This window comes from Rhinatrema bivittatum, chromosome 7 (assembly GCF_901001135.1).
Source record: "Rhinatrema bivittatum chromosome 7, aRhiBiv1.1, whole genome shotgun sequence".
Classification (NCBI taxonomy): domain Eukaryota; kingdom Metazoa; phylum Chordata; class Amphibia; order Gymnophiona; family Rhinatrematidae; genus Rhinatrema; species Rhinatrema bivittatum.
The window spans coordinates 3,618,659-3,633,099 of NC_042621.1; the positions used below are offsets into that span (position 1 = coordinate 3,618,659).

At 48.5% G+C, this 14,441-nt stretch overlaps 1 protein-coding gene across 1 annotated transcript; it reads left to right on the forward strand.

Annotated features, from left to right (window-relative positions):
- The first annotated feature begins 11,252 nt into the window (after positions 1 to 11,252).
- Positions 11,253 to 13,374, forward strand: FOXC2 (forkhead box C2). The gene has a single exon (XM_029608079.1). It carries the CDS (start codon positions 11,382 to 11,384, stop codon positions 12,840 to 12,842), a length of 1,461 nt encoding a protein of 486 aa, XP_029463939.1. The 5' UTR covers positions 11,253 to 11,381; the 3' UTR covers positions 12,843 to 13,374.
- The last annotated feature ends 1,067 nt before the right edge of the window (positions 13,375 to 14,441 follow it).

Here is a 14,441-nt window from a genome sequence, read left to right on the forward strand (position 1 = left end):
CCAAAATGTGGAAAGGGAAACCGGTGAAACTTTAAACATTGTTAATATGGGGACCACAACCTCTTGCCTGACTCACAGTAAAATTAAAAAAAAAAAATATATATATATATACATTTTTTGGATGAGATATTTGTCCATTTTCTATTTCCAAAAGAGTAGCCTACTCGCTCTTCCTATTATAGTCGGTTCAGGTTTTCTGTTTGTTTAGCTGTCGATCGGAATTAATTGATGTTGATTTATATTTATAAAGCATGCATATACAAGAAGGAAAAGAACTGACTTCTGTCAAACATTTATATTACAAAACAGTGTAGAGAGAAAGAAATGCTTATATATTCAATTTACAATTTTTTAATACAGCATGATTAAATTTACATGTACAACATATTTATTAAACAATATATAACCAAATCGTTAGATCCCTCTAACATATGCCCTTATCCTTAATACTCCAATTAAAAAATACCCGTATTAAAATCCATATCTCGCCTGGATGGATTTTAATACGAAATAAGAGCATATGTTAGAGATATCTAACGATTTGGTTACGTATTGTTTAATAAATATGTTGAACATGTAAATGTAATCATGCTGTATTAAAAACTGTAAATTGAATGTATAAGCATAAGCATGTCTTTCTCTCTACAGTGTTTTGCATTATATTTATATTCACCACATAAAATGGTATCTCACCTTCCATTATGACTTATACAGTAAACTTCTTGATAGACTCACAAGCTGATGTCATTTCGTGCCCCAATTAATGAAATTATAAATAATGCAATGCATTTCAAGGACAACTCCTAATGAGATCGTAATGAAAAGGATGATCATGCATGTTTGAAAGGCATATCCATGCTCAGCCTGAAACAGGACAACCTGCTTAGAGGGGCACTGCCAACATCCATTTTAAGACTGAAGAAACAGATAGGGGTTAAGGCTTTTTGCAGTTCTGCACATTAGTCGCCTCCTTTTACTTAGCAGTAAAGCTGACAATTGAGACAGTTGAGTCTCACTATATGCTGGGTTTACTTTTGAAGTACCCATGTTACCCAGAGGTACAATTTTCTTTTAGAATAGTTATTTGAGAGGAAAATAAAGCATGGGACATTTGCTGTAAGAATTTAATGTAATAAATAATGAAATAATATGTATGGTCTCACTTAGCTATGTGATTGCTGTTGCTCGTGCTCATTGTCGGCTGAAGTTTTTTTTGGTGTAATGAAGGCAGCATGTATTGCACAGAATGTTTATGCAGGACACTTTTATTTCTCTCTCTCTCTCTGTGTGTACACATCAGAATCCCATTCCTGTTCTGCATTCACAACAAATAGTCCTTGCTTCCTATAGCGTGATCAGAACTTTCCATCCAATTTTGGCCATGCTTTCTTGACCAAAAATGAATTCTGAGTACTGTATTGAATTACTAAATTATTAACATGTGGTAAAATGTGGAGACCTGCAGAGATATAGCTTTGTAGTAAACCGCGCTGACGTATATATTGGTTTCTTATTTGTATAATGGCATCCTCTATTGTTATTCCCATGGGACATTGTCCTCTTATATGTTTAACTGTTTTGTATAATTTAAACCCTAATAAATAAACTTGAACTTTAGCAAAACATGTGGTAGTTTTCCAACTATTTCTATCAAACTTGTATTAATTTTAAGATGTGGTTGTTTTAGTGCTATAAAAGGGAACAGTGTTTCAGCACTGGTAGAAATCTGTGAGGAACAAGATGTTGGAGACTAAAGCATTCTGCATTAAATTCCTTTCACCAAAAGAGCTGCGTGTTACCTTCTACTGACTTTAACCCCTAAATTCTCTGGCTATAAATTTACAGACTAGGAGAAACAAAAATCTCTTCTATTTTGCTTCTTAAAAAAAAAGACAGACAGAAAGAAAGAAAAAGCAAATGAAAAGCTTTGAAGGATGTAAAGAATTCTGTATGCTAAAGAAGGAACAGCAAGAGTGAAAAATGGTTTGGGGTGAAATACAAAAAATGAACACTTGGCTAATGCAATATTCCGTCTAATTAGCTTCCTTCTGCCTCATTTGTTGCTGTTGTTTTAATGGAAAATACAGAGCCAGTTCAATAGCAAAATGACGTCTGTACGCATAGCAATTCAGTGGGTGCAGTTCAGCAGCCAGTTTTAATAGCTTCCGGGGTGTTTGCAGAGATACGTGAATTACATTTTTCTGCAAGAAAGTCGGCTAGGCTCAGCATTGCAATAAAGAAAGGCGACACTAACCCCCAGTTCTTTTCAGAAAAAAAACATCATCGGCCATTATATCGACTGCATCTTAAATGTATTGTAAGAACACTGCCTAAAATTTAAAATAAGAAACAATAGTAATTTAAAAACCAGGTTCATTTGCTCCCCATCATCAGAATGGTGTGTAGAGCTTATTTCAAAAAGAATCAAAAGGCGCTAAGTTCAGCTTTCTTCCCGGTACATCCCCCTAATAAAAAGGACATCTGAAGTTTTAGTACAAATTGACAGTCTCCCAGTGAGTCGGGCCGAAAATAAGATGCTTTCCATTTTTCTCCGCGCAAGTCCCAGAAATGTGTACAAATGCAGCTCTACATTAAAGAAATGATTTCAGTAGCAAACAAAACAAAACCCTGAAACGGGTACAATATCGGCAACATTGATCCTTGAATTTATTCTAAGGATCGGGGGGGGGGGGGGGGGGGGGGGATAATTCTAAACAAGGCATGAGAGACCCAATTGGCTCGTTCTTTGAAACTATTTTACATTTTAACATTGTAAGAAATACATTCTTTTGAGATATGGACTGGAACAATAGGCCGGTCATGTATTGTAAATAAATGTTAATAAATGTGCTTGTCCTAACCATTTGTACATTAAGATAGTCGTGTAGTTGTCCTGTCAGTCCATTTAAGTAAAGGTCAATAAACAAAAAAAAATAATATAAGGCGATACCTTTTTATTGGACTAACTTTAATACATTTCTTGATCAGCTTTCGGGAGTTGACCCTCCCTCCCTGCTTCATGGAATGGAGACAAACCCAGCAGGTCAGAGGAGAAGATAACCTTGCTGGAACGTACTAATTAATCACAGATTGCATTATAATGGCTGTGTGAAGTGGTGGTGGTGGTGGGGGCTGATGGGTTTGCAGAGTGTTACGAAGACAGTAAAATTATCGCGTCTGATAAGGACTCCAAAAGCCCACTGTCCTTTTCTGTGACTTCTGAAGTGTTTGCTCATTTTAACTGCAAATGCCCCTGATGCAGCAGCGCTCTGCTCCGGAACTGTGTTGCACCCCGGAGGTGTTACCTTGCTCTTCTTCCTGATGCTGTGTGGGGGTTTATTCTTGTCTTTTAACTCCCGGCTCGCTTGTGGCCAGTGCAGCATTGCTGCTCATCACATTTTCGGCACTGAATAATATCTATTATTATTATTATTATTATTATTACACTAGTGTAAGGTTCCCCTCAAAAAAGGGGGAGGGGAGGCCTGTCCCTTTCTGCAGGGGCTGAAAGTATGCATTGCCCTTCCTTTCCCCAGCAGGCAGACCAGATACAGGACTGAGGAGCTTGCCCACTTCTCCCAGCAGGCAGACCAGATACAGGACTGAGGAGCTTGCCCACTTCTCCCAGCAGGCAGACCAGATACAGGACTGAGGAGCTTGCCCACTTCTCCCAGCAGGCAGACCAGATACAGGACTGAGGAGCTTGCCCACTTCTCCCAGCAGGCAGACCAGATACAGGACTGAGGAGCTTGCCCACTTCTCCCAGCAGGCAGACCAGATGCAGGACTGAGGAGCTTGCCCACTTCTCCCAGCAGCCAGACCAGATGCAGGACTGAGGAGCTTGCCCACTTCTCCCAGCAGCCAGACCAGATGCAGGACTGAGGAGCTTGCCCACTTCTCCCAGCAGGCAGACCAGATGCAGGACTGAGGAGCTTGCCCACTTCTCCCAGCAGCCAGACCAGATGCAGGACTGAGGAGCTTGCCCACTTCTCCCAGCAGCCAGACCAGATACAGGACTGAGGAGCTTGCCCACTTCTCCCAGCAGGCAGACCAGATACAGGACTGAGGAGCTTGCCCACTTCTCCCAGCAGCCAGACCAGATGCAGGACTGAGGAGCTTGCCCACGTCTCCCAGCAGCCAGACCAGATACAGGACTGAGGAGCTTGCCCACGTCTCCCAGCAGCCAGACCAGATACAGGACTGAGGAGCTTGCCCACGTCTCCCAGCAGCCAGACCAGATACAGGACTGAGGAGCTTGCCCACTTCTCCCAGCAGGCAGACCAGATACAGGACTGAGGAGCTTGCCCACTTCTCCCAGCAGGCAGACCAGATACAGGACTGAGGAGCTTGCCCACTTCTCCCAGCAGGCAGACCAGATACAGGACTGAGGAGCTTGCCCACTTCTCCCAGCAGGCAGACCAGATGCAGGACTGAGGAGCTTGCCCACTTCTCCCAGCAGGCAGACCAGATGCAGGACTGAGGAGCTTGCCCACGTCTCCCAGCAGCCAGACCAGATACAGGACTGAGGAGCTTGCCCACTTCTCCCAGCAGGCAGACCAGATGCAGGACTGAGGAGCTTGCCCACTTCTCCCAGCAGGCAGACCAGATGCAGGACTGAGGAGCTTGCCCACTTCTCCCAGCAGCCAGACCAGATGCAGGACTGAGGAGCTTGCCCACTTCTCCCAGCAGGCAGACCAGATACAGGACTGAGGAGCTTGCCCACTTCTCCCAGCAGGCAGACCAGATACAGGACTGAGGAGCTTGCCCACTTCTCCCAGCAGGCAGACCAGATGCAGGACTGAGGAGCTTGCCCACTTCTCCCAGCAGCCAGACCAGATACAGGACTGAGGAGCTTGCCCACTTCTCCCAGCAGCCAGACCAGATACAGGACTGAGGAGCTTGCCCACTTCTCCCAGCAGGCAGACCAGATACAGGACTGAGGAGCTTGCCCACTTCTCCCAGCAGGCAGACCAGATGCAGGACTGAGGAGCTTGCCCACTTCTCCCAGCAGCCAGACCAGATACAGGACTGAGGAGCTTGCCCACTTCTCCCAGCAGGCAGACCAGATACAGGACTGAGGAGCTTGCCCACTTCTCCCAGCAGGCAGACCAGATACAGGACTGAGGAGCTTGCCCACTTCTCCCAGCAGCCAGACCAGATGCAGGACTGAGGAGCTTGCCCACTTCTCCCAGCAGGCAGACCAGATACAGGACTGAGGAGCTTGCCCACTTCTCCCAGCAGGCAGACCAGATACAGGACTGAGGAGCTTGCCCACTTCTCCCAGCAGGCAGACCAGATACAGGACTGAGGAGCTTGCCCACTTCTCCCAGCAGCCAGACCAGATACAGGACTGAGGAGCTTGCCCACGTCTCCCAGCAGGCAGACCAGATACAGGACTGAGGAGCTTGCCCACTTCTCCCAGCAGCCAGACCAGATACAGGACTGAGGAGCTTGCCCACTTCTCCCAGCAGGCAGACCAGATACAGGACTGAGGAGCTTGCCCACTTCTCCCAGCAGCCAGACCAGATACAGGACTGAGGAGCTTGCCCACTTCTCCCAGCAGGCAGACCAGATACAGGACTGAGGAGCTTGCCCACTTCTCCCAGCAGCCAGACCAGATACAGGACTGAGGAGCTTGCCCACTTCTCCCAGCAGCCAGACCAGATGCAGGACTGAGGAGCTTGCCCACTTCTCCCAGCAGCCAGACCAGATGCAGGACTGAGGAGCTTGCCCACTTCTCCCAGCAGGCAGACCAGATACAGGACTGAGGAGCTTGCCCACTTCTCCCAGCAGGCAGACCAGATACAGGACTGAGGAGCTTGCCCACTTCTCCCAGCAGGCAGACCAGATGCAGGACTGAGGAGCTTGCCCACTTCTCCCAGCAGCCAGACCAGATACAGGACTGAGGAGCTTGCCCACTTCTCCCAGCAGCCAGACCAGATACAGGACTGAGGAGCTTGCCCACTTCTCCCAGCAGGCAGACCAGATACAGGACTGAGGAGCTTGCCCACTTCTCCCAGCAGGCAGACCAGATGCAGGACTGAGGAGCTTGCCCACTTCTCCCAGCAGGCAGACCAGATACAGGACTGAGGAGCTTGCCCACTTCTCCCAGCAGGCAGACCAGATACAGGACTGAGGAGCTTGCCCACTTCTCCCAGCAGGCAGACCAGATACAGGACTGAGGAGCTTGCCCACTTCTCCCAGCAGCCAGACCAGATGCAGGACTGAGGAGCTTGCCCACTTCTCCCAGCAGGCAGACCAGATACAGGACTGAGGAGCTTGCCCACTTCTCCCAGCAGCCAGACCAGATACAGGACTGAGGAGCTTGCCCACTTCTCCCAGCAGGCAGACCAGATACAGGACTGAGGAGCTTGCCCACTTCTCCCAGCAGCCAGACCAGATACAGGACTGAGGAGCTTGCCCACTTCTCCCAGCAGGCAGACCAGATACAGGACTGAGGAGCTTGCCCACTTCTCCCAGCAGCCAGACCAGATACAGGACTGAGGAGCTTGCCCACTTCTCCCAGCAGGCAGACCAGATGCAGGACTGAGGAGCTTGCCCACTTCTCCCAGCAGCCAGACCAGATGCAGGACTGAGGAGCTTGCCCACTTCTCCCAGCAGCCAGACCAGATGCAGGACTGAGGAGCTTGCCCACTTCTCCCAGCAGGCAGACCAGATGCAGGACTGAGGAGCTTGCCCACTTCTCCCAGCAGCCAGACCAGATACAGGACTGAGGAGCTTGCCCACTTCTCCCAGCAGCCAGACCAGATACAGGACTGAGGAGCTTGCCCACTTCTCCCAGCAGGCAGACCAGATACAGGACTGAGGAGCTTGCCCACTTCTCCCAGCAGGCAGACCAGATACAGGACTGAGGAGCTTGCCCACTTCTCCCAGCAGCCAGACCAGATGCAGGACTGAGGAGCTTGCCCACTTCTCCCAGCAGCCAGACCAGATGCAGGACTGAGGAGCTTGCCCACTTCTCCCAGCAGCCAGACCAGATGCAGGACTGAGGAGCTTGCCCACTTCTCCCAGCAGCCAGACCAGATACAGGACTGAGGAGCTTGCCCACTTCTCCCAGCAGCCAGACCAGATACAGGACTGAGGAGCTTGCCCACTTCTCCCAGCAGGCAGACCAGATACAGGACTGAGGAGCTTGCCCACTTCTCCCAGCAGGCAGACCAGATACAGGACTGAGGAGCTTGCCCACGTCTCCCAGCAGCCAGACCAGATACAGGACTGAGGAGCTTGCCCACTTCTCCCAGCAGCCAGACCAGATACAGGACTGAGGAGCTTGCCCACTTCTCCCAGCAGCCAGACCAGATACAGGACTGAGGAGCTTGCCCACTTCTCCCAGCAGGCAGACCAGATACAGGACTGAGGAGCTTGCCCACTTCTCCCAGCAGCCAGACCAGATGCAGGACTGAGGAGCTTGCCCACGTCTCCCAGCAGCCAGACCAGATACAGGACTGAGGAGCTTGCCCACTTCTCCCAGCAGGCAGACCAGATGCAGGACTGAGGAGCTTGCCCACTTCTCCCAGCAGGCAGACCAGATGCAGGACTGAGGAGCTTGCCCACGTCTCCCAGCAGCCAGACCAGATACAGGACTGAGGAGCTTGCCCACTTCTCCCAGCAGGCAGACCAGATGCAGGACTGAGGAGCTTGCCCACTTCTCCCAGCAGGCAGACCAGATGCAGGACTGAGGAGCTTGCCCACTTCTCCCAGCAGCCAGACCAGATGCAGGACTGAGGAGCTTGCCCACTTCTCCCAGCAGGCAGACCAGATACAGGACTGAGGAGCTTGCCCACTTCTCCCAGCAGCCAGACCAGATACAGGACTGAGGAGCTTGCCCACTTCTCCCAGCAGGCAGACCAGATACAGGACTGAGGAGCTTGCCCACTTCTCCCAGCAGCCAGACCAGATACAGGACTGAGGAGCTTGCCCACTTCTCCCAGCAGGCAGACCAGATACAGGACTGAGGAGCTTGCCCACTTCTCCCAGCAGCCAGACCAGATGCAGGACTGAGGAGCTTGCCCACGTCTCCCAGCAGCCAGACCAGATGCAGGACTGAGGAGCTTGCCCACGTCTCCCAGCAGGCGCATGCGCTGTTACAGAGGCTGAGCATTGCTACCCACCGAAGTGAGTTAGAAACTTGCCGTGTTTGTGTCCCATGAGAGAATCATTGATTTATTGTGTTCCATCGACCGATAAGATCATTAAGACGGTGGGGCACCGTACGAAAAGGAAATCGGTTATTTGATGGCCCCCCCAAAGGCAGCAGGAATGTGGCTGACCGAGAGATTAGAGGGGGAGCACGAATAGGGTCGTGGCGGGGGTGCGGGCATGTTTTTGGTGACCCACAGGGGTTTGTTTTTTTTGCCATGATCTTCTTTCAGAGTTTCTGTATGACGCTTGCTCCTTACTAGTTTTTGCTTTAGGTTAGGTGGGTTGTTTTTTTTTTGGGGGGGGGGGGGGGGGGTTTGAGACCTAAGCAGAAAAAAAAAAATTCTTTTTGTTTGAAAGGCAGTGAGACACCAGAAACACACGAGGTGTCAGCACCTTCCCTGTTATTATGGACTACTCGGAGAAATTTCAGGTTAAAATAGATCTATTCAGCTTTAGGTCCTATAGAGGGCAGCAAACCCCCTCAGGTCAGCAGGCATTACCCTACAGAGGAGGACAACTCAGGTGACTTGGATTTTATTTGCTGTGGGGACAGGAGAAAGTAAACTTCGCGTAGGACAGTTTGAATAAAGACGGTGGCTACAGCATTTCCCAGATTATGCAGGAATGAAACGTGAAAGAATGTCCAAAGCAAGGAGAAATTAACCTTCCTGCTTAAGACAAGTTCTGCAAGAGGGAATTTATGAGACAAAAGGTTCAAGGTGATTATTTTGGAGCAGCTAAGGACAAAGAGATTATTAGAAATGTTTAGACCGCGGTAAATAACGTAAAAAAAAAACACAAAACAAAACAAAACACGTTGCGCTTATGGGAAGAGTCGATGTAAGAATTTATTATTTAAACGCAGGAGAAAAGGAAAGGATCATTCCCGTGGAAAAAAACAAAAACATTTTCTTTCTTTCTTTCTTTCTCTTTGTTACTGAAGTGTTTTTATTCTCCCTTATGGAATAAACTTTTTTTTTTTTTGTAATTAAAACCATTTCCTTTATTGGAATATTTATTTCGGTTAAACTTCTCAAAAGCTTAAAAAAAAACAACCCCCCAAAAAAACCCAAGACCGGAACTGAAAAGAAGATATTTGTCCGGATTTTAAAAAGAAACATTCGGTAGATATTTGATGAGTACATTAGCCGATGAGGAAAGAAGACTTCACAGCCGTTAATCGTTTTTTTTTTTAAACAGCAAAGCAACAAAATCATATTAGAAGAAACCAAATGTTTTCTAACAAAATGTATACAGATGGAACGGTAACAAAAGGGGAGGGGAAAACACATTTTTATTAATCACATTATTTGCAATATTGTCTGACTTTTGTTCTACAGTGCAAAACTAGACCGAATCACTATAGCTGAAATTGCATCGCGAATTATAATCAAAACTTTATTTTGACATGTAAATATTTTAAAGCAGTGTCTAGAGTATTTTTTGATTGCTGGCCGAATGAGCCGGGAAAACAAATGGCATTCTTCACAATGCTCTCTGGATTGATTCCGTATTATCATTAAAATGCTCCTTTTTTTTTTTTAATGTCAGTTATCAAGTATTTCCTCTCTTGTACATAGATTTATTTTTCCATGCAAGCATCAAAGGGCACCTTCTGACGGTGCTTATTGTGCTACATGCACTGGCAACCAACAGCAAAAGATCAAGCTCTCAAATAACCTTTCCTAGCCTCTGAGGTTCCTGAATGGGGGCTTGCAGGGTTTAGTGTACAATCCAGACCCAGACCGTGCCGGATTAAATCAAAAAGACTTGATCTAAAAAAATTAAAGACATTTCCTTCGATCTTGATTTGAAGCATAAGTTTAACTATAATCGCTCAATGTAAAGAAAAAATAAATAAATAGCTAAATAAAGAACCCCAAAATTATGACATCCTTTCAAAAGCAGCGTTGCATGAATCTCCTCAAAAGGACGATTATTATTTGAATGCAAAATAATAGACAGCACACAGCGTGCGTGGGGGTATTTGAAACACTTTTCTCTGGGAGCCGAGCTGTTGGTCCTCTAAAATGTTTGTTTGGTCTGGCAAAAGCTATTTACCAAATCAAGGCTGGGCAGTTAACAGCAGCTCTCTAAATAAGCGAGTTCACACCCAGTCCGTCAGCATGCTTCACTAATTAACCGAAGCTGATTAGCTTTAATGGTAGCATTTCAGAAGCGGAGACCTGCATGGCTCACAGGGAAGCAAAAACAAAACAAAACAGCCCCTTCCTTGCCCGGATTTTCTGAAAAGCACAAACCGTGGACCGAATTCATAACTTCAGAATGACGCAAACTCAATGAGGGAGCCAGAAACATTTACCAAAAGAAATTAAAGACCAGGGATAATAATTCATTCTATTTAGGGAATTCTGGTGATTACGCGTACATTTTTTTTTTATAATTCTGCATTTGAGAGTACAAACCTCGAGATAAGTTTTCAAATGTTCTAAAAGACCAACTTAATGTTTAGAGCAAGCAAACAGTGACCATTTGCTGTAGTAATACTTCGATTTAAAGTAATTTAGGGATGGATAAAATCATTTAAAAAAGAAATAGATTACTTTATATTATAAAATCAACTGATTTAACATTTATCAAAAAGCCAGTTTCCCAGGGTTGTGGTGCTGTGCTGTGCTACCAGAAGAAATTAAATGAACGTCTGAGAGCCGGTGGCTGAAAATACAGTGACAGGAATTCGCAGCGAAGCAAAGAACGGAAGAGCCAAGAAGTTTATTGATGTAAGTAACACCTCTTGTAGCTTAAGATTACCGTTTGGCTCAAAAAAAGAAGGGAGGGGGGAAAAAAACCCCACATTCTTCATGCGAGATTTTTATTTAATTTCTTCTTAGGTCTCGGTCCCTCACCTCTGTAGACTTGGGATACAAGAAGTTTCGTCTTTTGCAGGGCGGTGAGAGGACGTGAGGCGGCGGGGGGGTCCTAGCGCCCGCCCGCTTCGCGGCCCGTCCCCACGCCTGATTGGCCCGCGCCTCCCCCCCCCCCCTCGCCCTCCGCCCATTGGTCGGGAGCCCCGGCGGGGGCGGGGCGTGTCGCGCCCGCAGTAAAAAAAAGTCCGGCTCCGCGAAAGAAGCCGGGGCAAAGTCAGGGGGCCGGAGATCGGCGGCGGCGGCGGTGGTGGCGGCGGCTGCAGCAGCAGCCCAGGCTCCCTGCACCGCCCCAGCCGCCGCCTCCTCCTACTCCTCCTTCCCCCCCGCAGCATGCAGGCGCGCTACTCGGTGCCCGATCCCAGCGCCCTGGGGGTGGTGCCCTACCTCAGCGAGCAGAACTACTACCGGGCGGCGGCGGCGGCCGGCGCCTACGGAGGCATGCCGGCCCCCATGAGCGTCTACCCGGGCCACGAGCAGTACACGGCGGCCGGCCTGGCCCGCTCCTACGGGCCCTACCACCACCACCACCACCAGCAGCAGCACCACCATCACCACCACCACCACCAGCAGCAGCAGCAGCAGGCGGCCCCCAAGGACCTGGTCAAGCCGCCCTACAGCTACATCGCCCTCATCACCATGGCCATCCAGAACGCGCCGGAGAAGAAGGTGACCCTGAACGGCATCTACCAGTTCATCATGGAGCGCTTCCCCTTCTACCGGGAGAACAGGCAGGGCTGGCAGAACTCCATCCGCCACAACCTCTCCCTCAACGAGTGCTTCGTCAAGGTGGCCCGCGACGACAAGAAGCCCGGCAAGGGCAGCTACTGGAGCCTGGACCCGGACTCCTACAACATGTTCGAGAACGGCAGCTTCCTGCGCCGCCGCCGCCGCTTCAAGAAGAGGGACGCGGGCCGCGAGAAGGAGGAGAGGGCGCGGGCCCCCGAGGGCCAGGGCCCCCAGCCGCCCAAGGAGGCGGCCCCCGAGAAGAAGAAGCAGCAGCAGCAGCAGGTCGTCATCAAGAGCGAGTCCCCCGAGCTGCCCGTCATCACCAAGGTGGAGACCCTCAGCCCGGGGGGCGGCGGCGGCAGCGCGGCCTCCACCCCCTCCGACAGCTCCGGGCCCGAGCAGCGGCACCAGCCGCAGGCCCCCGCCGGCAACGGCCTGCCGGGCTTCAGCGTGGAGACCATCATGACCCTACGGACTTCCCCGCAGGCCGAGCTGGGCCCCCGGCCCCTGGGCTACCCCGCCGCGCAGCCCTCCTCCTCCTCCCTCTACGGCCAGGCCTGCGCGCAGAGCCTGGACACCGGCGGCGGCGCCTACCAGTGCAGCATGCGGGCCCTGAGCCTGTACGCGGGGGACAGGCCGGGCCACATGTGCGTGCCCGCCGCGCTGGAGGAGGAGCAGCAGCAGCACACGGGCGCCTCTTCCCCGCTGGGGGGCTTGAGCCTGGCCTCGGGGCAGGAGGGGCCGCTCACCTCTGGCCAGCAGCAGCAGCAGCAGCAGGGCGCCATCGCGGGCCAAACGGCCTCCTGGTATCTGAATCACAGCGCAGACCTTAACCACCTGCCCGGCCACACGTTTGCCTCCCAGCAGCAGCAGCAGCAGCAGCATCCGCAGCAGACTTTCCCCAATGTCCGGGAGATGTTCGGCGCCCACCGGCTGGGGATGGAGAGCGCAGGCCTCGGCGAGCACCAGGTGAGCGGCACCGCCAGCTGTCAGATCCCCTATCGATCTGCGCCCTCCATATACCGCCACACTAGCCCCTATTCCTATGACTGCGCTAAATATTGATTAGCGACCCGCTTTACTGTGCTGCCTGGTAAAAAAAAAAAAAAGGGCCATAAAAAAACGTGTGGGACTGCACGGCCAACGCGGAGTGGACGGCTGAAGGTTTTGCACCTTGCAAATAGATGATAAAGCGTGCGGCTCCTTGAGCGCCAGACAAGTAAATTGTACTAGAAAAAGGAAGTCCAGAGCGTCCGGTAAAGTGGCAACCTGTAGGGGCCTGGGGGATTAAGTGCTATGGACCAGTCCTGTAATGCAGACCTAGACGATTTATTAAAGTGTATGTCCTTGGGTAAACTTTTCAATTCTCTTACTTTGCTGTACAATGTGTGGGATTCTCATCGGGCTAATTCTCAGAGCCGTTTAATATAAAAAATATTTAAAGTTACGTTCACTGGATTGTCTTAAACGATGCCCAACAATTTCTGACTGCCAAATTAAATAAAAACGGATCGGATTCTGGTTTTGTACAATCAAGCAATAGAATTTCTGTCTATTCCTTCCTTTCGTTCTTTTCCTTTTATTTTTTTTTTTTTTTAACAAAACAAGGAAATAATTTATTTTTGTTGCTGGATAAAAGCCAAGTATTTAATACTTTTTTAATTATTATTTACGAAAGTGTGTTGTTTTGTACAAAAGACTTGGCCCTGGCCATTCAAATATTTTATTTTCACGTTTGTTTGTCTATGTGGTCGTAATTGTACTTACTTTAAAATAAATTGATGTTGTTTTTCCTGCTTAAAACTTTGCGGTTGTGTGCCTATTTTGTTTTATTTTTACATTTCTGATGTTTCTAGTTTGAAATCATCGGTTTTATTTCTAGTAATGAATGGATTATCCTTGAAAAACCATGTTAAGCTGCAACCAGCAATTACAAGGCTAGTTTAGAAGCATAAAAATAATAATGCTAGAGATGTAAATATTCTAACAGATTAAAACGACATCCTCCCAGGTACTGTATAAATGCAATAATTTAAATGTATTCTGGGATTCTGTTATTCATCAGGGAAATGGCTAATTATTTTTCATTAAAAAAAAAAACACAAAAAACCTTAAAAGCTTGACCTATTCAGACTTTTGTTAGCTTCTGTGGAACGTATTTCGATGTTTAATCTTCAATTTTTTTTTTTTTAAATTTAAATTCTGGTACTTAGCATTTCTGGCCAGTTTTACAGTGGTTGGTCACTCTGGGGCCCTGATTACTGTGACAGCCTTCAGCATCGGCGGTGCCTCTTAGCTCCCAACCTGTCTAATCGGTCCCGGAACTGGACCCAGGTGTATGTCAGAGGAAGCCCCATTCTGAAAACCCAAAGTGAGAAACAGGGCTGTGTGCTTTTGTTATGTAAGTCTTACTTAGATAGCCAGCAAACTGGTCCCGAAATTAAAGCAAATGACAAAAAAAAAAAAGTCAGCCCAGAGAGGTTTGCGTTCTGGTGAGATCCTAATATTTATCATAGCTCTTGGCTGTGGCATACGAATTTCTTATAGAATACAAGTGGGACCCAACGAGAAGAAGTTGGACCTGTGGTGCGAATCTAACAGAGAATTAAAACCTCGGTTAAGATTTAAGAAACATACAATTGCCGCGTTGTGAGCATTTTTATT